General features: G+C 37.3%; 1 protein-coding gene and 1 non-coding gene across 16 annotated transcripts in view; both read right to left on the bottom strand.

The window, feature by feature from the left end:
- CCDC30 (coiled-coil domain containing 30) overlaps nucleotides 1-21,965 on the bottom strand; it is a 194,491-nt gene that overhangs the window by 84,806 nt on the left and 87,720 nt on the right. For 10 of the 15 annotated variants that reach the window (XM_054536958.2, XM_063712966.1, XM_009251569.4 and 7 more), the window contains 2 exons: nucleotides 18,477-18,726; nucleotides 8,382-8,561 (listed from right to left, as the gene is read on the bottom strand). In XM_054536958.2, coding sequence (XP_054392933.1) covers nucleotides 8,382-8,561; nucleotides 18,477-18,726 — 430 coding nt within the window. The remainder of the gene's footprint in view (nucleotides 1-8,381; nucleotides 8,562-18,476; nucleotides 18,727-21,965) is intronic. The other 5 variants (XM_054536989.2, XM_054536979.2, XM_063712976.1 and 2 more) reach the window with 1 other exon arrangement.
- Nucleotides 5,714-5,820, bottom strand: LOC112130906 (U6 spliceosomal RNA). The gene has a single exon (XR_002913073.1). It is a non-coding gene; the product is annotated as a U6 spliceosomal RNA (small nuclear RNA).

Below are 21,965 nucleotides of genomic sequence, written 5' to 3' on the forward strand. Positions count from 1 at the left end.
ATACAGAGCTGAAGCATATGCTAATATTACTACTTTACATTTGTTAGGCTTTCACATCTATGAAGTGGCTGGTATTGGTATTTTAGCCTATTTTAGAGATAAAAAACTGAATCTCAAATAGTTGCCAGATGATAGAATCAAGGTCTGAATATAGATTTTCTGATTCTAATCCAGTACTCTATACTATATTTACTCTAAACTGTGAAATATGTGTATTTATTATTTCTCTAAAAAGAATATATTAGAGTGGATCAACAAGCTAAAATTTGGTTCTTTAAACAGTCTAATAAAATGAATAAACTTCTAGCGAGACTGACCAAAGAAAAAGCAACAAGGCAAAGGTAACTAATATTATAAAAGTGAAATGACCATCATTATATATCTTTTCTTCTTTTTTTCAAAAGCTACCTTTGTTAAAATATATATATTTTAAAAAGAAGACAAGATGAATAAATTTCTGTAAAACTTTAAAAAATTTAAATGAAATGGAAACTTTAGAAAAATAAAATATAACAAAGTTGATGCAAAAAAAAAGAAGCACTTGACTTCTCATAACTATTAAAGAAATGGAACTAGAAATTGAAAACCTACCCAAAAGAAAGCAAAATCAGAAGGCTTTAGGGATGAGTTTTTTGCAATAATTTAAGAAGAAATCATTGTAATACAATGATTTCTAGAAGACAAACTCTTCTAGAAGACAGAAAAAGAGGGTATATTACCCATTTTTATTTTAAGAGGCTAGGATAACCTTGATATCAAAATCTGACAAGGGCATTGCAAGGAAGTAAATGACAGACTAGTCTCACTTTTGAGCAAAGTTGCAAACATCCCAAAGACATATTAGCAAGCCAAATCCAGCACTGTAGGAAAAGAATGATAATTTATGATGAAGTTAGGTTTATCCTAGGAATGCAAAATTGGATTAACATTAGAAAATCAGTCAAAGTAATTCAGCATATTAACAGATTAAAATTTTTTAAAAACCTTCTCAAAATATTCAGAAAAAAAATTTATGAAATTCAACATGTATTTGTCATAAAACATTGAACAAACTAATGCTAGAAAGCAATTTCCTTAATGTAATAAATAATATATTTTTATTTTTCTTTCTTTCTAAAGTACATTTGGATAAACTATCTATTTTTAAAAAGCTATAAAAACATACTAAATGGTGAAATTTGAGAGCTTTTCCTTTCAGACTGGGAATTAGAAAAGGGTGCCTACTGTCACCAGTTCTATTCAGCACTGTGCTAGCCAGTAAACAGAACAAGAAAAAAGAATGAAAGGTTTAACATATGGAAAGGAAGAAAGCAAATTATCTTTAGGTGATATGATTACTTGCATAGAAAATCCAAAATAACATATACATACATTGTAAGAATAAAAAAGTATGGGAAAGTTTTTATTAGAAAATGATTATATATTTTCTATATATTGGGAAATAATTAGAAAATGAACATTTTTAAAGTTACCATTTATAATAGTATGGAAAATATCATCACCTGTGAATATGTCTAACAAAAGATACATAAGAAAATTTAAATATTGAGAGAAATTAAAAACCTAAATACACACACTCTCTTCTTAAATTAGAGGATTCAATATTGCAAAGATTTAAATTCTGCCCAAATTGACCTATAGATTCAATGTAATTCCAACTGAAATCCCAAAAGGTTGTGTGTCAATATACATGGGTTCTATGTGAGTTCATGTGAGTATTTGTGTGTAGCTTAACAAACTGATTATAAAACTTATATAGGAACCCCAAAGGCCAGGAATAGCCCAGATATCCCAGAAAAGAAGAACAAAGCGAAAAGATTTGTTCTATCAAATGTTAATATTTATATAAAGCTAAAATAATCATGATAGCATAGTATTGGCACAAGGGCAGACAAATAGAACAATGGACAGAATAGGGATCTCAGAAATACACCACAATAGGCTGGGCATGGTGGCTCATGCCTGTAATCCCACACTTTGGGAGGCTGAGGTGGGCAGCTCACCTGAGGTCAGGAGTTCGAGGCCAGCCAGGCCAATATGGTGAAACCCTGTTATCTACTAAAAGTACAAAAAAATTAGCCAGGCATGGTGGTGTGTGCCTGTAATCCCAGCTATTCGGGAGGCCGAGGCAGGAGAACTGCTTGAACCCAGGAGGCAGATGTTGCAGTGGGCCAAGATCATGCCACTGTACTCCAGCCTGTGTGACAGAGTGAGACTCCATCTCAAAAATAAATAAGCAAATACATAAATACATAAATAAATGTCAATGTAGAATAGCTTTATGACTTTGAAGTAGTAAGATATTTATTAAATCAGACCCCAAAAATCACTAGTTATAATGAAAAATAATGATTATTAAAATTAAAAAGTTTGATTCATCAAAAGATAGATAAGGAGAATGAAAATGCAAGCCACAGAGTCGATGTTTATAATACATACCTGATAAAGGGTTCATGTATTTAAAAAACTTCTATAAATTAATGAAAAAATTAAAATGACAGAAACCCCAAATAAATATGAACAAAATCTTGAATAAGCACTTCACAAAACAGAAATTCAAATGCCAATTAAATATATAAAAAGCTGCTCAACCTTGTTTGCAAACAGGCAAATGCACACTAAAACCACAAGGAACTACCACTATACATGTATACTAGCTTTGCAAAAATTTTAACGTCTGACAGTTCCAAGAGTTGGTGAGGATGTAAAGCAATGGGAACCTTCAGACACTGTTGGTGGAAGACTTTAGAAGGAGTTGAAGTAATACATATTCTATGATAAAATAATTCCACTCCCAATCTCTTCCTAGAGGAATGTGTACTTATGGACATCAGGATACATGTGCATGAATGCTCATTGCAGCACTCTTTAAAAAGTAGAAACATTACTCAGTTCTATTCATATATCTTGCTACTCAGGAAAGAATCTGATATTCATTGACTGAACATATCTGAAATAATGTGCTGTTAAACCCTCTGTTCAAAGGCAAAGTTCTTTCAATAAAAGCTGCTCAAGTGTGTAGAGTGCTTAGCTTATGAAACTTCATTTCCTCATTTTGCATTAATTTTTGAAGACCAGAAATGCCATTTCCAAAAATGTTAGCGGACACATAAAAATGGTCAAACGCTTTGTTAAACAGAATGAAATGAGTGTATGTAGAAGTAAAGAAATTAAACCCTAAGAGCAAAATGCCTTAATATAATTGGTGGATCAATGTAGGTCAACAGGAAAAAATGTAATAAGCTTATCTCATTGATATTACTGAAAAGAAATTCTCAATCAAGTTTTAATAAACTTCCTATTTTTCTAGTAAAAACCCATTTCCCACCTTGCCATTCTAAACCAGCTCACCTTCTGTCTCATTTTTTTTTCATTTTCTCATTTTATTTTGGAGGGTTGGTATAACTTTTGAAATTTCAATGATAAGAACAAATCTATTAGCTGTTGACTTCTTCTAAAAAGGCACTCTAGCCTTTTAGAAAGCCTAGAAGTTTAATTTTTCAAGGACAATCTTACTATGAAAAAAGTAAGACACAGACAATGAATAGATAAGAAACAAATCAAATAAAAAGAAGAAATCAAGTGTTCTGGAATATTTGGTAAATTGAATTCGTTCAAAACTAAGAAACCTAAATGTCTCATTGTAAACAGAAAGGGTATATACAAGTCCTTTCATAATATATTGTCTATTTACTCCACAGGCCAAGAAAGGTAAAGGCCTCTTGGGCCTGTAATCAAAGAGTCAATACTTAGGGTTTTGGCGATGCTGGTAATGATGAAATAAGACAACACTGGGGCAAACACTGTTATGGCCAATGACCTATGCATCCAAGGCAGCTTCTTCAGCTTCAAGTTGGGACAGTGGAGCACCAAGAAGAGGATCTACAACAGCGTCTTGGTACTGGTGGTGACAGAGCAGCAATCTGCCTGAGGCTCTGCAAGCCTACAACATTCTTTTTAACATCCCCAAGCTGGAAACATGTAAAGTGTCCATAAGCCACAGAAAAAATAAATAAAGTATGGCATTTTCTTACAATAGAATACTATATTGCAAATAAAATGAATAAATAATGGCTATACACTATAACAGGAATGAATCTTGCAGACAAAGTTATCATAAGGCAGACACAAGGTATAAATAACTGATCATATTTTTGAAATATGAGAAATAGGGAAGACAACTATATTGTATGGGATTCATAAATAGTTGATAAAACTATAAAGTAAAGCAAGAGAGTTATTACCAAAATTAGTGGTTACTACTGGGGTGGTAAGGTGATGGGATTATGATGGGGACAAGGTGTGCAGGGGCCACTAGTGTGCTGGCATTGTTCTATTTCTTTTCCTGGGTAGTGTTTAGATGTCTATTTACTTTATGACAACTAGGTAAACTGTATGTTTTATGCATTTTCTAAGTGTTATATTTTATAACAAAATGATTTAAAAGCAATAAGTTAGTATTTTGGTTTCTTTTTTTTTTTTTAAAGAAAAAATGATATTTTAATTTTTATTTAATTTTTTTTTTTTTTGAGACAGGGCCTCACTCTATTACCCAGGCTGGAGTGCAGTGGTGTGATCATAGCTCACTGCAGCTTCAAATCCCTGGGCTCAAGCAATCCTCCTGCCTTGGCCTCCCAAAGCCCTAGGATTGTAGGCTTGAGCCACTGCACCCAGCCACTAATTTTATTTATTTTTAAATTTTTAAATAATTAACTTATTTTAGTTTTAAATTATACTTTAAGTTCTGGGATACATGTGCAGAACATGCGGGTTTGTTACATAGGTATACATGTGCCATGGTAGTTTGCTGCACCCATCAACCCGTCATCTACATTGGGTATTTCTCCTAATGCTATCCCTCCCCTTGTCCCCCACCCACTGACAGGCCCCGGTGTGTGATATTCCCCTCCCTGTGTCCATGTGTTCTCATTGTTCAACTCCCACTTATGAGTGAGAACACACAGTGTTTGGTTTTCTGTTCCTGTGTTAGTTTGCTGAGAATGATGGTTTCCAGCTTCATCCATGTCCCTGCAAAGGACATGAACTCATTCTTTTTTATGGCTGCATATTATTCCACGGTGTATATGTGCCCCATTTTCTTTATCCAGTCCATCATTGATGGGCATTTGGGTTGGTTCCAAGTCTTTGCTATTGTGAATAGTGCTGCAATAAACATACATGTGCATGTGTCTTTATAGTAGAATGATTTATAATCCTTTGGCTGTATAGCCAGTAATGGGATTGCTGGGTCAAATTGTATTTCTGGTTCTAGATCCTCGAGGAATAGCCACACTGTCTTCCACAGTGGTTGAACTAGTTTACACTCCCACCAACAGTGTAAAATTGTTCCTATTTCGCCACATCCTCGCCAGCATCTGTTGTTTCCTGACTTTTTAATGATCGCCATTCTAACTGGCATGAGATGGCATCTCACTGTGGTTTTGATTTGCATTTCTCTAATGACCAGTGATGATGAACTTTTTTTCATATGTTTGCTGGCTGCATAAATGTCTTCTTTTGAGAAGTGTCTGTTCATATCCTTCACCCACTTTTTGATGGGGTTGTTTTTTTCTTCTAAATGTGTTTAAGTTCCTTGTAGATTCTGGATATTAGCCCTTCGCCAGATGGACAGATTGCAAAAATTTTCTCCCATGTAGGTTCGCTGTTCATTCTGATGATAGTTTCTTTTGCTGTGCAGAAACTCTTTAGTTTAAAAAATATGGAACGCTTCACAAATTTGCGTGTCATCCTTGCACAGGGGCCATGCTAATCTTCTCTGTATCATTCCAGTTTTAGTATATGTGCTGCTAAAGTGAGCACGTATTTTTGTTTCTTAGTCTCATAAGTATGCCTAACATTAGCTAGAGACTCAAGTTTGATAATTTGAATGGATTTTTCTTTTTTTTGAGACAGATTCTCGCTCTGTCACCCAGACTGGATTGCAGTGGCCCGATCACGGCTCATTGCAACCTCTGCCTCCTGGAATCAAGCAATTTTCGTGCCTCAGCCTCCCGAGTAGCTGGGACTACAGGCGTGTGCCACCATGCCCGGCTAACTTTTTTTTTTTTTTTTTTTGGATTTTTAGTAGAGATGCAGTTTCGCCATGTTAGCCAGGCTGGTCTCAAACTCGTGAGCACTTTAAATGATCTGCTCACCTCAGCCCCACAAAGTGCTACGATTATAGGCGTCAGCCACTGCACCTGGCCTTGAGTGGATTTTTAAAAGTGAGTCTTAAGTTTGTAAAGCTGAGGTTCCAAAATGACCCAAATTGAGGAGGGGTGTAATATGGAAAGATGTCTATACAGGAAAGAGAGAAACAGACTTGAGTTTAAGTTCTGACTCTATAATTTGTTAGCTTTGCAATCTTGAACAGTTTCCTCATCCATAAAGTGCTGACCCTTTAGGGTTGTGAGGCTGTTCATAAGAGATAAAGTAGACAGGCTGGGCCTGGTGGCTCACACCTGTAATCCCAGCACTTTGGGAAGCTAAGCCGGGAGGATCACCTGAGGTCAGGAGTTCGAGATCAGCCTGGCCAACATGGTGAAAACCTGCCTCTACTAAAAATACAAAAATTAGCTGGGTGTGGTGACATGCGCCTATAATCCCAGCAACTCAGGAAGCTGAGGCAGGAGAATCTCTTGAACCTGGGAGGTGGAGGTTGCAGTGAGCAAAGATCATGCCACTGCACTTCAGCATGGGCGACAGAGCGAGACTCCGTCTCAGAAACAAACAAACGAAAAGAGATAAAGTGGACAAACTCTCAATAAAGGATACTCATCGTATATAACTTTCATAGGTGCCTGGCCAAAGGAGCTAATCAAGAGGCTGATGTCTTATTTCTAAATGGCCAATAATTTATCCACCATGGAGATTAAAATAGATAAAAAACTTCTCTCTTTTTTTTTTTTAAATTTACTGCATGCTCTTTACAAGCAGTGAAAAATAAAAATCTTCTCTTGTTACCAAGCTATCATTTATCCATCCCTGAAAGACTGTTCATTAATCCAATAAATATTTATAGGGTACCAATCATATGTAAGGCATTATAATCTGTGTAGTTCTGGCCATTGTTCCTTAAGAAATATGTAGTATGGTTAGAATATGTCCCGAGTTGGAGAGTTAAAATGATCTAAGAAATGTCCTTGAAGGGAAAGTGAAAGACTGTCTTATGAGAACATGTGATAAAGATTTAGAATTTAATTTAAAACTACAAAGGCTTGAAGGAATATGATCAGTCTTCAAAAACTCATGAAGGGTGAGGACAGGGAAGAGGTTTATTCAAATAATCCCGGAATACGAGAACTCCCTTAGAAGGCCTTCCTTGAAGTTTGGGATAAACGGATATTTGTTTTCCTCTATATCTCCCCCACTAGACTGTGAGCTCTTGAAAAGTAGGGACCTTTCTTATCCATGTTTATGTCACTTTTCAAATAAGATCATTTTATCCTGCTAGACCAGGTGTGGGCAAACTTTTCTCATAAAGGGCCAGGTAGTAAATATTTTAGATTTTGTGGGTCATATGGTTTCATCACAACTATCAAATCTGTTACTGTAGCGCAAAAGCAGTCATAATATATAAACAGACAGATATGGCTGCCAATAAAACTTTATTTATAAAAACAGAAGGCAGACAGAATTTGACCTACATGCCAAAGTTTGCTGACACCTGCACCATGGGGATAAGGATTGTGTCTATTGTGCCTACCATTAAACTCTCAGTGTGTCTACAAGATTGCATATGAATATTGAATGTTGAATTTTAGAACCTTCAATAGAGGCTTATAGAAACTAAGTCCTTAATATATATTTACAGAATTGAACCATAATTAAGAGGAAGTACTATTTTACATGGAGGTTAATTTTAAACATTTATGTGGTTCATAAAATTTAGTTGAATCTGTGTATGGCAGTTCTACATAGATTATTTTTAAACAAGCTTTTGGGGGATGTTGCCTTAACTATTTCATGCTGTTGTATTAGGAAGAACAACTTTGCTCTCCCACTAATTGTACCTTGGTGCAGTTGAGATCTGATTGAACCAATAATAATGGATACATCTAATAGGGATAAATAAGTCTAGTGATACACCAGGCAGGACAACCAGGGTTTAGGGCTCAGGTCACTGAAGTTTAGTAAGTACTAAAAATTTTAGATAGCGTTTTCAGAAAATTATGTAATTTAATGCCTTTTTCTATTTACAGGTTGATAATACACACATTCTTACTTAGCAGGGAAAAGTTAAAGGAGGAAGTTACCAGATAGCTCACATTGTCCACACATTTGTGGATCCTATCATGAATTATCAAGTAGAGGAACTTAGATTCGTTTATTCCCAGGGCCAACTGAAACCCTTCCATAAAGCATGTGCCCACAAGAGGTACCTTAATGTTTTCTTCCTGAAGTAAGCTATTATGTTGCTTTAAGTCCAAGTTCTGCCCTCGTTCATATCGAAGCTCATTTTCAGCTGAGTTGCACAGAATCTGGAGCCGGTGCAAATTCTGGTGAAGTTGTTGTACTTCCCCTTGTTGGTTGTATTTTAGTTTTTCTCCAGATGATGGATGCTAAAGCAAACATTTTAAAAGAGAAACACAGACAATTGGAAAGAATATTGGTAAAACATGGGTTCAAGTTGTCAGAACCGGAATCGTCAGAATGTGATTATTCACATGTAAATGTTTTTGGAGTTAGCTTATCTACAACAAACTACTCTTTTACATTTATGGATAGTTGATACATGTTCATATAATACATGTTATATTAGAGTGAAAATAACAATAAAATTATGTTAACAAAAGCAGTTAGGCACAGACAACTTACCTTATTTTTCATATCAATGATAGAAGCACAGACAATTTTAGAGTAAAACACATTTAAAATGGGAAGTTCAAAGAGTCCATATGTTAAGAAGTAGAGTGTGAATGTGTGTGTGTGTCTGTGTGGTGTCTGTTGGCAAAAAGAAAGAGGAAATTTAGTAAGAGACCTTAAGTTTCTAGCCTTCCTCATCACTTTCTTTTATTTCCTGATGATTCTTCTCCCATAAACACACTCCCATAAAACACATTCTTTCAAGGCTGAATAGTATTACATTGTGTGCACACACACACATCACTTCTGCAGATATCTCTTTGACATACTGGTTTCAAATCCCTTGGATATATACCTGGAAGTGGAATTGCTGGATCATATGGGTAGCTCTATTTTTAATTTTTTGAGGAACCTCCATACTGTTTTCCATATTGGTTGTACTAATTTACATTCCGGCCCACAGTGTCGAAGTGTTCTATTTTCTCCACATCCTTGCCAACACTTATCTTTTGTCTTTTTGATAAAAGCCATTCTAATAGGTGTGAGGTGATATCTCATTGTGGTTTTAATTTGCATTTCCCTTATAATTCACGACGCTGAACATTTTTTCACATACCTGTTGGCCTTTTCTATGTCTTCTTTTGAGAAATGTCTATTTGCATCCTTTGCCTATTTTTAAACTGGATTATTTGTTTTCTTGCTATTGAGTTGTTTGAGTTCCTTATATTTTGGGTATTAACCCCTCATCAGACGTATGATCTACAAATATTTTTGCCCATTCTGTAGGTTGTCTCTTTACTCTGTTGATTGTTTCCCTTGCTGTGCAGAAGCTTTTTAACTTGATGCAACCCCATTTGTATATTTTTGCTTTTAGAGTCACATCCAAAAAATCTTTGCTAAGAAAAATGTGAAACATTTTCCATAAGTGTCAATCAATGGATGAATGGAAAAGAAAATATAGTATACACACACAACACAAACACACATACAATGCAAAACTGTTCAGCCTTTAAAAAGACAGAAATCCTGTCATTTGTCACAACATGAATGAACTTGGAGGGCATTATGCTAAGTGAAATAAGCCAGGCACACAAAGACAAATACTGCATGATCTCACTTATACGTGGACTCTGAAAAAGTTGAACTCATAAAGTTGAACTCACAGAAGCAGCAAGTAGAATGGTGGTTGCGAGGCTGGGGAGGGGAGGCATGGAATGGGAAGATGCTGGTCAAAGGGTACAAAGTTTCAGATAGACAGGATAAATTCTGGATATGTATTATACAGCATAGTGACTATACTTAATGTGTTGTATACTTGAAAATTGTTAAAAGAGTAGAGCTTAAATGTTCTCACCACAAAAAAGTATGTGAGATGATACATACGTAACTTAGCTTGATTTAATCATTTCACAATGTACACGTAAATCAAAACATCAGGTTGTACACCACAAATATACAACATTTGTCAATAATCCTGAATAAGCTGGGCGTGATGGCTCACGCCTATAATCCCAGGACTTTGGGAGGCTGAGGTGGGTGGATCACCTGAGGTCAGGAGTTCAAGACCAGCCTGGCCAACATGGTGAAACCCTTAGCTGGGTGTGATGGTGTGCACCTGTAGTCCCAGCTACTTGGGAGGCTGAGGCATGAGAATTGCTTGAATCCAGGAAGTGGAGGTTGCAGTGAGCCAAGATCATGCCATTGCACTTCAGCCTGAGTGACAGAGAGAGACTCTGTCTCAAAAAAAAAAAAAAAAAAAAAAAAAAAAAAAAATCCTGAATAAAGCTGTAAAAAAAGCACATGTATCAAACACCAGCAATACACTTTCCTATCAGGCTTCTCCAGTGAAATAAGAGAATAGTCATTTGGATTTTCTACAAAAGGTAGGCACAAGTAGTATGCTGAATAGATAAAGAATTCAATCTTATACAATTCAATAGATAAGATATTCTTAGAGTTTCCTTAGTCCTGGTCCAGTATGCTCCTGTCTACAACTTTCTAAAAAGCCCATGTCATTATTTTAGTTTTATCTTGCTTATGTCCCTAAAGTAACACAGAAGCCCTCAAGTCCTGTTAGCTCTTCAATTCCTATTTTGGTTTAGCTAGAAAGGCAATCTAAATACAATCTGCTTTTCTTAGAGCTGCAACATCCCTAGAAAAAAAAAATCTTCAATGGGTTATAATGTAATTATGAAGAAGCCTCACTTTTTTTTTTTTTTTTTTTTTTTTTTGAGATGAAGTCTCGCTTTGTCGCCCAGGCTGGAGTGCAGTGGTGCGATCTCGGCTCACTGCAACCTCCGCCTCCTGGGTTCAAGCAATTCTCCTGCCTCAGCCTCTTGAGTAGCTGGGATTACAGGCGCGTGCCACCATGCCCAGCTAATGTTTGTATTTTTAGTAGAGATGGGGTTTCACCATGTTGGTCAGGCTGGTCTCCAACTTCTGAATGTGATCCACCCACCTCGGCCTCCCAAGGTGCTGGGATTACAGGCGTGAGCCAGCGCGCCCAGCCACTTTTAAAAAAAATTTCTTCTAAAAAAAACCAGGATACATATGCAGAATGTGCAGGTTTGTTACATAGATATACGTGTGCCATAGTAGCTTGCTGCACATATTGACCCATCCTCTAAGTTCCCTCCCCTCACCCCCTACCCCCAACAGGCCCTGGTGTATGTTGTTCCCCTCTCTGTGTCGATGTATTCTCAACGTTCAACTCCCACTTATGAGTGAGAGAACATGTGGTGTTTGGTTTTCCGTTCCTGTGTTAGTTTGCTGAGGATGATGGCTTCCAGCTTCATCCATGTCCCTGCAAAGGACATGATATCATTCCTTTGTATGGCTGCAAAGTATTCCATGGTGTACATGTACCACATTTCCTTTATCCAATCTATCATTGATGGGCATTTGAGTTGGTTCCATGTCTTTGCTATTGTAAATAGTGCTGCAATAAACATATGTGTGCATGTGTCTTTACAGTAGAATGATTTATATTTCTTTGGGTATATACCCAGTAATGGGATTGCTGGGGCAAACTGTACTTCTGGTTCTAGATCCTTGAGGAATCGCCATGCTGTCTTCCACAATGGTTGAACTAATTTACGTTCCCACCAATAGTGTAAAAGCATTCTTATTTCTCCACAACCTTGCCAGCATCTATTGTTTCCTGACTTTTTAATAATTGCCATTCTGACTGGCATGAGATGATATCTCATTGTGGTTTTGATTTGCATTTCTCTGATGATCAGTGATGTTGAGCTTTTCTTCATATGTTTGTTGGCCACGTAAATGTCTTCTTTTGAGAAGTGTCTCTTCATATCCTTCACCCACTTTTTGATAAGGTTGTTTGTTTTTTCTTGTAAATACGTTTAAGTTCCTTGTAGATTCTGGATATTAGACCTTTGTCAGATAGGTAGATGGCAAAATTTTTCCCCCATTCTGTAGGTTGCCTGTTCACTCTAATGACAGTTTCTTTTGCTGTGCAGAAGCTCTTTAGTTTAATTAGATCTCATTTTGTCAATTTTGGCTTTTGTTGCAATTGCTTTTGGCGTTTTTGTCATGAAGTCTTTGCCCATGGCTATGTCCTGAATAGTATTGCCTAGGTTTTCTTCTAGGGTTATTGTGGTTTTGAGTTTTACATTTAAGTCTTTAATCCATCTTGAGTTAATTTTTGTTTAAGGTGTAGGGAAGGGGTCCAGTTTCATTTTTCTGCATATGGCTAGCCAGTTTTCCCAGCACCATTTACTGAATAGGAGAGCCTTTCCCCATTGCTTGTTTTTGTCAGGTTTGTCGAAGATAAGATGGTTGTAGATGTGTGGTGTTATTTCTGAGATCTCTGTTCTGCTCCGTTGGTCTATATGTCTGTTTTGGTACCAGTACCATGCTGTTTTGGTTAATGTAGCCTTGTAGTACAGTTTGAAGTCAGGCAGTGTGATGCCTCCAGCTTTGTTCTTTTTGCTTAGGATTGTCTTGGCTATACGGGGTCTTCTTTGATTCCATATGAAATTTAAAATAGTTTTTTCTAATTCTGTGAAGAATGTCATGGTAGTTTGATGGGAATAGCATTGCATCTATAAATTACTTTGGTCAGTATGGCCATTTTCCTGATATTGATTCTTCCTATCCATTACGATGTTAGGATGGAACATTTTTCCATTTGTTTGTGTCCTCTCTTACTTCTATGAGCAGTGGTTTGTAGTTCTCCTTGAAGAGGTCCTTCACATCCCTTGTTAGCTGTATTCCTAGGTATTCTCTTTGTAGCAACTGTGAGTGGGAGTTCATTCATGATTTGACGCTCTGCTTGCCTATTGTTGGTGTAAAGGAATGCTCGTGGTTTTTGCACACTGATTTTATATCCTGAGACTTTGCTGAAGTTGCTTATCAGTTCAAGAAGTTTTTGGGCTGAGATGATGGGTTTTTCTAAATGTAAAATCATGTCATCTACAGAGACAACTTGACTTCCTCTCTTCCTATTTGAATACCCTTTATTTCTTTCTTTTGCCTGACTGCCCTGGCCAGAACTTCCAATACTATATTGAATAGGTATGGTGAGAGACGGCATCCTTGTCTTGCACTGGTTTTCAAAGGGAATGCTTCCAGCTTTTGCCCATTCAATATGATATTGGCTATGAGTTTGTCATAAATAGTTCTTTATTATTTTGAGATATGTTCCATCAATATCTAGGTTATTTAGAGTTTTTAACATGAAGGGATGTTGAATTTTATCAAAGGCCTTTTCTGCATCTATTGAGATAATCATGTATTTTTGTCTTTGGTTTCGTTTATGTGATGGATTATGTTTATTCATTTGTGCATGTTGAACCAGCCTTGCATCCCAGCGATGAAGCCAACTTAATTGTGGTGGATAAGTTTTTTGATGTGCTGCTGGATTTGGTTTGCCAGTATTTTATTCAGGATTTTTGCATCAATGTTTATCAGGGATATTGGCCTGAAGTTTTCTTTTTTTGTTGTGTCTCTTCATGGTTTTGGTATCAGAATGATGCTGGCTTAATAAAATGAGTTAGGGAGGAGTGCCTCCTTTTCAATTGTTTGGAATAGTTTCAGAAGGAATGGTACCAGCTCCTTTTTGTATTTCTGGTAGAATTCAGCTGTGAATCCGTCTGGTCCTGGGCTCTTTTTGGTTGGTAGGCTATTAATTACCACCTCAATTTCAGAGCTTGTTACTGGTCTACTCAGGGATTCAACTTCTTCCTGGTTTAGTCTTGGTAGGGTGTATGCAACCAGGAATTCATCCATTTCTTCTAGATTTTCTAGTTTATTTGCATAGAGGTGTTTATAGTATTCTCTGATGGTAGTTTGTATTTCTGTAGGGTCAATGGTGATATCCTCTTATCATTTTTATTGTGTCTATTTGATGCTTATCTCCCTTCTTCTTTATTAGTCTAGCTAGTGGTCTATTTTGTTAATTTTTTCAAAAAACCAGCTCCTGGGCTGGGCGCAGTGGCTCACACCTGTAATAACAGCACTTGGGAGGCTGAGGTGGGTGGCTCATGAGGTCAGGAGTTCGAGACCAGCCTGGCCAGCATGATGAAACTCTGTCTCTACTAAAAATACAAAAAATTAGCCAGGCATGGTGGTGCGTGCCTGTAATCCCAGCTACTTGGGAGGCTGAGGCAGGAGAATCACTTGAACCCAGGAGGCAGAGGTTGCAGTGAGCTAAGATCACGCCACTGCACTCCAGCCTGGGTGATAGAGCAAGACTCTGACTCAACAACAACAACAACAACAACAACAACAATAAAAACAGCTCCAGGATTCATTGATTTTTTAGAGAGTTTTTCCTGTCTCTATCTCCTTCAACTCTTCTTTGATCTTAGTTATTTCTTATCTTCTGCTAGCTTTTGGATTAGTTTGCTCTGCCTCTCTAGCTCTTTTAATTGTGATGTTAGGGTGTCGATTTGAGATCTTTCTAGCCTTCTTATGTGGGCATTTAGTGGTATAAATTTCCCTCTTACCACTGCTTTAGCTGTGTCCCAGAGATTCTGGCACATTGTCTCTTTGTTCTCATTGGTTTCAAAAAACTTCTTGATTTCTGCTTTAATTCCATTATTTACCAAGGAGTCATTCAGGAGCAGGTTGTTCAACTTCCATGAAATTGCATGGTTTTGAGTGAGTTTCTTAATCCTGAGTTCTAATTTGATTGCACTGTGGTCTCAGAGACCATTTGTTGTGATTTCAGTTCTTCTGCATTTGCTGAGGAGTGTTTTACTTCCAATTATGTGGTCGATTTTAGAATAAGTGCCATGTGGCACTAAGAAGAATGTATATTCTGTTGATTTGGGGTAGAGAGTTCTGTAGACGTCTACTAGGTCCATTAGATCCAGAGCAGAGTTCAAGTCCTGAAAATCCTTGTTAATTTTCTGTCTCGTTGATCTGTCTAATACTGACAGTGGGGTGTTAAAGTCTCCCACTACTATTGTGTGGGAGTCTAAGTCTCTTTGTAGGTCTCTAAGAACTTGTTTTATGATTCTGGGTGCTCCTGTATTGGTTGCATATATATTTAGAATAGTTAGCTCTTCTTGTTGAATTGTTCCCTTTACCATTTTGTAATGCCCTTCTTTGTCTTTTTTGATCTTTGTTGGTTTAAAGTCTGTTTTGTCAGAGACTACGATTGCAACCCCTGCTTTTTTTTGCTTTCCATTTGCTTTGTATATTTTCTTCCCTCCCTTTATTTTGAGCCTGTGTGTGTCTTTGCACGTAAGATGGGTCTCCTGAACATAGCACACCAATGGGTCTTGACTCCTTATCCAATTTGCCAGTCTGTGTCTTTTAATTGGGGCATTTAGCCCATTTACATTTAAGGTTAGTATTGTTATGTGTGAATCTTATCCTGTTATCATGATGCTGTTTGGTTATTTTGCACACTAGTCGATACAGTTTCTTCATAGTGTCATTGGTCTTTATATTTTGGTGTGTTTTTGCAGTGGCTGGTACTGGTTTTTCCTTTCCATATTTAGTGCTTCTTTCAGGAGCTCTTGCAGAGCAGGCCTGGTGGTAATGAAATCCCTCAGCATTTGCTTGTCTGGAAAGGATTTTATTTCTCCTTCACTTATGAAGCTTAGTTTTGCTGGATATGAACTTCTGGGTTGAAAATTCTTTTCTTAAAGAATGTGGAATATTGGCCTCTAATCTCTTCTGGCTTGTAGAGTTTCTGCTGAGAGGTCCTATCTGTTAAACTGATAGGCTTCCCTGTGTAGGTGACCTAGCCTTTCTGACTGCTCTTAACAGTTTTTCCTTCATTTCAACCTTGGAGAATCTGATGATTATGTGTCTTGGAGTTGATCTTCTCATGGAGTATCTTAATGGCGTTCTCTGCATTTCCTGAATTTGCATGTTGTCCTGTCTTGCTAGGTTTGGGAAGTTCTCCTGAATAATATCCTGAAGTGTGTTTTCCAGCTTATTTCCAGTCTCCCCGTCTCCTTCTGGTACTCCAATCAATCGTAGCAGAACCCTCACTTTGGAATTAGATACGCGTATGTTTCAATCCTGAATCTAGTACTTATCAATGGGTGATCTTGGAAAGATTACTTCATCTTCTACACTTCAATTCCCTCATCTTAAGATATGGATAATAATGATTACTGCTGGATGGGGTGATGAGTTAGAAAGATAACACATGCAAGCACTTAGCACAATGTCTGGCACTTAATAAGCACTCAATAATGTTTCCCATTACTGTTGATGCTTCCTAACTTTCCCTTAACTGTCCTCATTTTCCATTTGCAAACAACATGGAATGCCTTGATCACCATTCTACCTTCTTGTTTAACCATTATATAACAGCTTTTAATAATTAATTCATAATCAACAGCCTATAGGTTAACATACCAAAACAGAGATACTGTATACAAGAGATGTACCCCAGTTTTACCAAGAAGACAAAGGCCCAAAAGTTTTAGCTTCTTTTGAAGGATGGAAAAACCAGAACAGTAGTTCTTCCCATCTACATTTTCCAGTTCAGTCACTCTGCCAGAGTAGAAATGCAAATTATTTTTCAAGAAAGTCAACTGTTGAAGCAGCTAGCTACTAGACAAGCAGCCAACAAGAGTCTCTATTTTTTTTCCCACCATATAATCCTGGTAGAAAGTTACTGCAGAGCATATACACTCAATCAGGCTACTAGGAACCACATAAAAGAGCAAGGTAAGTACATAGGGGTCTTTTGTCTTTTTCTCAGTCAACAGATCTATTAAGCCAATTACCCTTTTTTAGTCTTCGTTTATTCATCTGTAAATTAAAGACATAAGACCAGATGATGCCTAACATCTTTTCCGTCTTAAAGAATTACAAATTCCTTAAGAATTAAAATAAAACAAATTGGAACTAGCCTTAACTATCCTAATTTTATCAGCTTTTAATATTTTAAAATTTTAAATATTATTTACATATTTTATTTAATATATTTAATATAAATATTTTATTTATTTAAATATTTTATTGTTTAAAATTTTTAACATTTTATTTTAATAAAATAAACATTAAGTACAAATGAACTTCATAAAATACTGGTCCCAATGGCAAGTTCGTTCCTATTGTGGCAATAGAGTGAAGACTACTGGCTAAGAAAATATTTGATAATCTTTGTGATCACAGTGTTCAGCTTCTGCTCAAGCCTCCCACACTGGCCAATGTCCACTGACCAATGTCCATCCGGAGCTGTAAAAGTAATCTCTTCTTAAATATTTGATGTCATGTTCCCCTTTGGTCTTCTGAACAAATTCAGTGACTCCTTTTCCTTTTACAGGTGTATCTAAATCTCCTTACAGGTAAATATTTTGCCCGTTTACTGTGACTTGTCTGGTTTTCAAACTCTGTATCTGAATCCTTTCAAATATATTTTTTAACTTCCTTTATTGCTTCTCTTTCTTTTTCTAAATGTATACTTGAATCACTTTTCAAATGTACATTATCGGCCTTCTGTTTACTTATGAGTACAAAGGCCTCCCTTCTGTGGATCTCAAAATAATTTCTGGAAAGGTGTATGTAGGGAAATTTTAATCTGTGTAAGAGAGAACCTGTAAAATGAGGTATAAGAACCAAAATGTGGCTACAGTCACTACTTTTATTTCTCCTACAGGCAGATCTCTAGTAAAATAGCAAAAGCCATAATTAAAATAATAAAATGTCTGTCGTCTTTTCCTCACTAAAATGAAGTACTCTGTCTAGTAAGCTACATACCAGAAATGGAAAATGTGGTGCATCCTACCATCCCCAAATCTCATCTGGCTAGGGCAGATGTCAACCGTCAATCAGTAATTTTCCTGCTGAGCTTAGATGGAGTTTACGAACATTTTATAATAAAGTGCACCAACTGATGGACTTAGTTCAGATTTTACTTGCTATTTTGTTACTATTCAGGCCAAGGTTATAATATTGCTCACAAATGTATATGATAACTCAAAGAGTGTACCTGGATTGTTTGTAATACAAAGGATAAATGCTTAAGGGGATGGATGCCCCATTCTCCATATGTGATTTTTATGCATTGTATACCTGCATTAAAACATCTCATGTACCCCATAAATACACGCATCTACTATGTACCTAGAAAAATAAAAAAATACATATGTATGAATGATGGTATTTAAAATGATGCTTATATCAACAGCCAATCAGAGGAAATGAACCCAGTCAGGGCATGTGTTTATAGCACCTACCTGGGCACCACTGTCATCTGAACTATCCCCAGAGCTCTGAGACTGAAGGAGGCTCTGATTTATACGGCTCAGCTCTTCTCTAAGCCTCACAACTTCCTCAGGCTTCATGGTTAACTGCTGTTCCTTTTCTTCATCTTTCATATCTCGATTCTGTTGTGAGCCCTCCTCCTTCTGCCCCTCTCTTGGAAAACTGCCCTCCTTTACTGACTCTTCTGGAATTTCCTTCTGCTTTCTTTCTCCTAATTTGGGACTTGGTGCAAATATAAAAATAAAATCTATCAAAATGCTTATTATAGTAGTAGAATCGGGAAAAAAAAAGCTACAAGTCAAGACAGTGTCGCAAAGAAGATTTTCAACCTGAATTCTATAGCACAGCAGTCATCTTATTCTTAAAAATAAACTTTAAAAACATAAGTCGGCCAGGCATGGTGGTTCACGCCTGTAATCCCAGCACTTTGGAAGGCCGAGATGGGCGGATCACCTGAGGTCAGGAGCTGGAGACCAGCCTGGCCAACATGGTGCAACCCCGTCTCTACTAAAAGTACAAAAATTAGCCAGGTGTGGTGGTATATGCCTGTAGTCCCAGCTACTCAGGAGGCTGAGACATGAGAATCACTTAAGCCCAGGAGGTGGAGGTTGCAGTGAGTCAAGATTGTGCCACTGCACTCCAGCCTGGGCGACAGAGTGAGACTGTGTCTCAAAATAAAAAATAAAAGAAAACCCACAGATGAGTCACATTTTTTACTTACATTCAGGGAGATGACCCATCACAGGTTTTCATTTATAGCCAAACTGCCAGTTTAAATGAGTTTTATACTTTTTCAACTTTTAGTGTGGCATTGAGCAGACACAGGTTATAATGATTTTAATAAGCACTAGCCACTTTGGCAGGTACTAGGGCTTCAACAGGACATGATCTCTGCCCCAAGGAGCTTACAATTTAGTGATGAATGAGGATAAGAAATGAGCTTACAATTTAGTGAGAAATGAGTAGTAAGTAATACAAGGCCTGATGGATGAGTAGGCACAAGCTAAACAAATGTAAAGGGAGGAAGGAGTGTGTATGTACTTGCATGTGTGTATGGACGTTGGGGAGGGTGGGTGTTGGTATAGATGAGAACATGAACAAGCAAAGGTGTGCCAAAATGATTTAATAAATATGTAAAACCCCAAAGCAAAAGAGAGAAGGTGCTTTAGAAATATTATTTGGATGCCGTGTGGCAGGGAAACCATTTGAGAGACTGTTGTAATAATCCATGTAATAAATAACAATAAATAGAACTATGATGGATTCTGGAGATATTTAAAAGACAGTATTGACGAGGTTTGTCATTTATTGGATGTGGCAGGTAAGGGAGAAAAAGGAATCATCATGACCTGGATTTCTGACTTGGGAAATCGGCAAGTGGATGGTAGACCAACATGGGGGAATGTGGCTATAGACTGACTACAGAGATGTCTGTGGTGAGGATACAGACACAGAAGAATGTGAGCAGAAACACTGGGATTGGATAAGACGAACCAGGGAGAATGGGGAAAGTAAGAGGAGGCAGATCATCCTAGACAGAAGCCTAAAAACTTCTAAGGAACAAGCAGAGGAGGTGAAAGCCACAGAAACCAAGAGGAGGGAATGCACCTTCAATAGTTAGAGAGTGTGGATGACAAGGAGAATGAACACAAATATGCTTGTTTTATTTTTATTCCCTCAATCTTAAATTTTGTTTTGCATACCTTGAAACCTAGCACAGCATGCTTCACAGATTATAGTTGGTAATCATATTCTTCAAGAAAGCAATTTGGCAGTACAGATCAAGAGCCATGGTCGGGTGTGGTGGCTCACGTCTGTAATCCCAGCACTTTGGGAGGTGAGGTGGGCGGATCACCTGAGGTCAGGAGTTCGAGACCAGCCTAGTAAACATGGTGAAACCCTGTCTCTACTAAAAATACAAAAATTAGCCAGGTGTGGTGGTACATACCAATAGTCCCAGCTACTTGGGAGGCTGAGGCAGGAGAATCTCTTGGACTCAGGAGGCAGAAGCTGCAGTGAGCAGAAATTGCACTATTGCACTCCAGCCTGGACGACAGAGGGAAACTCTGTCTCCACAAAAAAAAAAAAAAAGCCATAAAATGTCCATACTCTTTGAATAATTGCATATGAATGAATTTACTGCATTAAAATAATTCATAAGAAGAAAAAAGATGACTGTACAATTATGCCCATACTAAATAGAGATATGGAAATGGCTAACAGAATTAAAGATGCTTCAACTTAAAAGTGACCTCAAGACTATTCATAAACATGAAAACTACTTATCAAAGTAAAATTGTGGCACAAAAACAAACATATATGTATTAACGTGTGTACACACATACATACATATATATACTATGGGAAAATGTCTAGAAAAAGCTGGAAAGGAACAGGGAGAAAAATTGTGTCTAGGGAGTGTTTTATTCCTTTTAAAATTCCTCTAATACTATAAAGAAAATAAATATTTTATTTTGAATTTAGCAGTTTTTAAAAGATAATATATTCAAATGATGCAAAACAGTATGAGATAAAGGGTAAAATGCCTTTAAAAATTTTTATAAAACAACGATGAAATTTTCCATCATTTATAAACCCCTTTCCTTTTCTTATATCCAGTGGAAGCTAGACACACATTAAGACTGGGAAAATGCAAATATATACCGTGTGTGTGTGTGTGTGTGTGTGTGTGTGTGTGTGTGTGCGTGTGTGTATGGAATCTCACCTTGTCACCCAGGCTAGAGTGCAGTGGGGCGATCATAGTTCACTGCAGCCTTGAACTCCTGGGCTCAAACAATCCTCCTGCCTCAGCCTCCTGAGTTGCTGGGATTACAGGTGTAAGCCACTGCATCCAGTAGTTTCATATTTTTTTAAAATGGAGAAAATGGACTTTTTCTTCGAAGAGGATGGAGTAGACACACTTTCCCCCTATTTTTACCATTAAGTACAACTAAAAACCCTGAACATTATATATAAAACAAACATTAAAAGACTTTGAAAGGTGGAGAGAAGAAGGCAGACCAGCTAGAGAACTCAAGACCCAAGGAATGACATGGCTGTGAGTTTCCTGGGTGTTCTTTTTGCCTCACAGATTCCTGAGTTGGAGCTGAAGAAGACAGCAACCCAGACAATGTCAATAAGCACAAACAAAAACAACAACAAAAAAAAACAAAAAAGTCCCAACAAAAGTCTGCCATCTTTAGCCAAAGCACCAGAAAAGGCCAAGGAAGAAACACAATTTTGGACAACACCTACCTACTCCAGCTGAACGTCACAGAAAAAACTGTGGCTTCACCTCCACTTATGCCAGCAAAGCCCGAATTGGGAGCCTAGATTTCCACCCTCACCAGGCTGTAATAAGGGATTCCAATCCTGACTAGGGTGGTGTCAGAGAAGGCCAAGTAGGGATAAGGGACTTTTATCCCTGCCGGATAGTAAAGAGCTCCCCTACCCTGCAGTGT

The sequence above is a fragment of the Pongo abelii genome, chromosome 1 (genome assembly GCF_028885655.2).
Source record: "Pongo abelii isolate AG06213 chromosome 1, NHGRI_mPonAbe1-v2.0_pri, whole genome shotgun sequence".
NCBI classification, from domain to species: Eukaryota; Metazoa; Chordata; class Mammalia; order Primates; family Hominidae; genus Pongo; species Pongo abelii.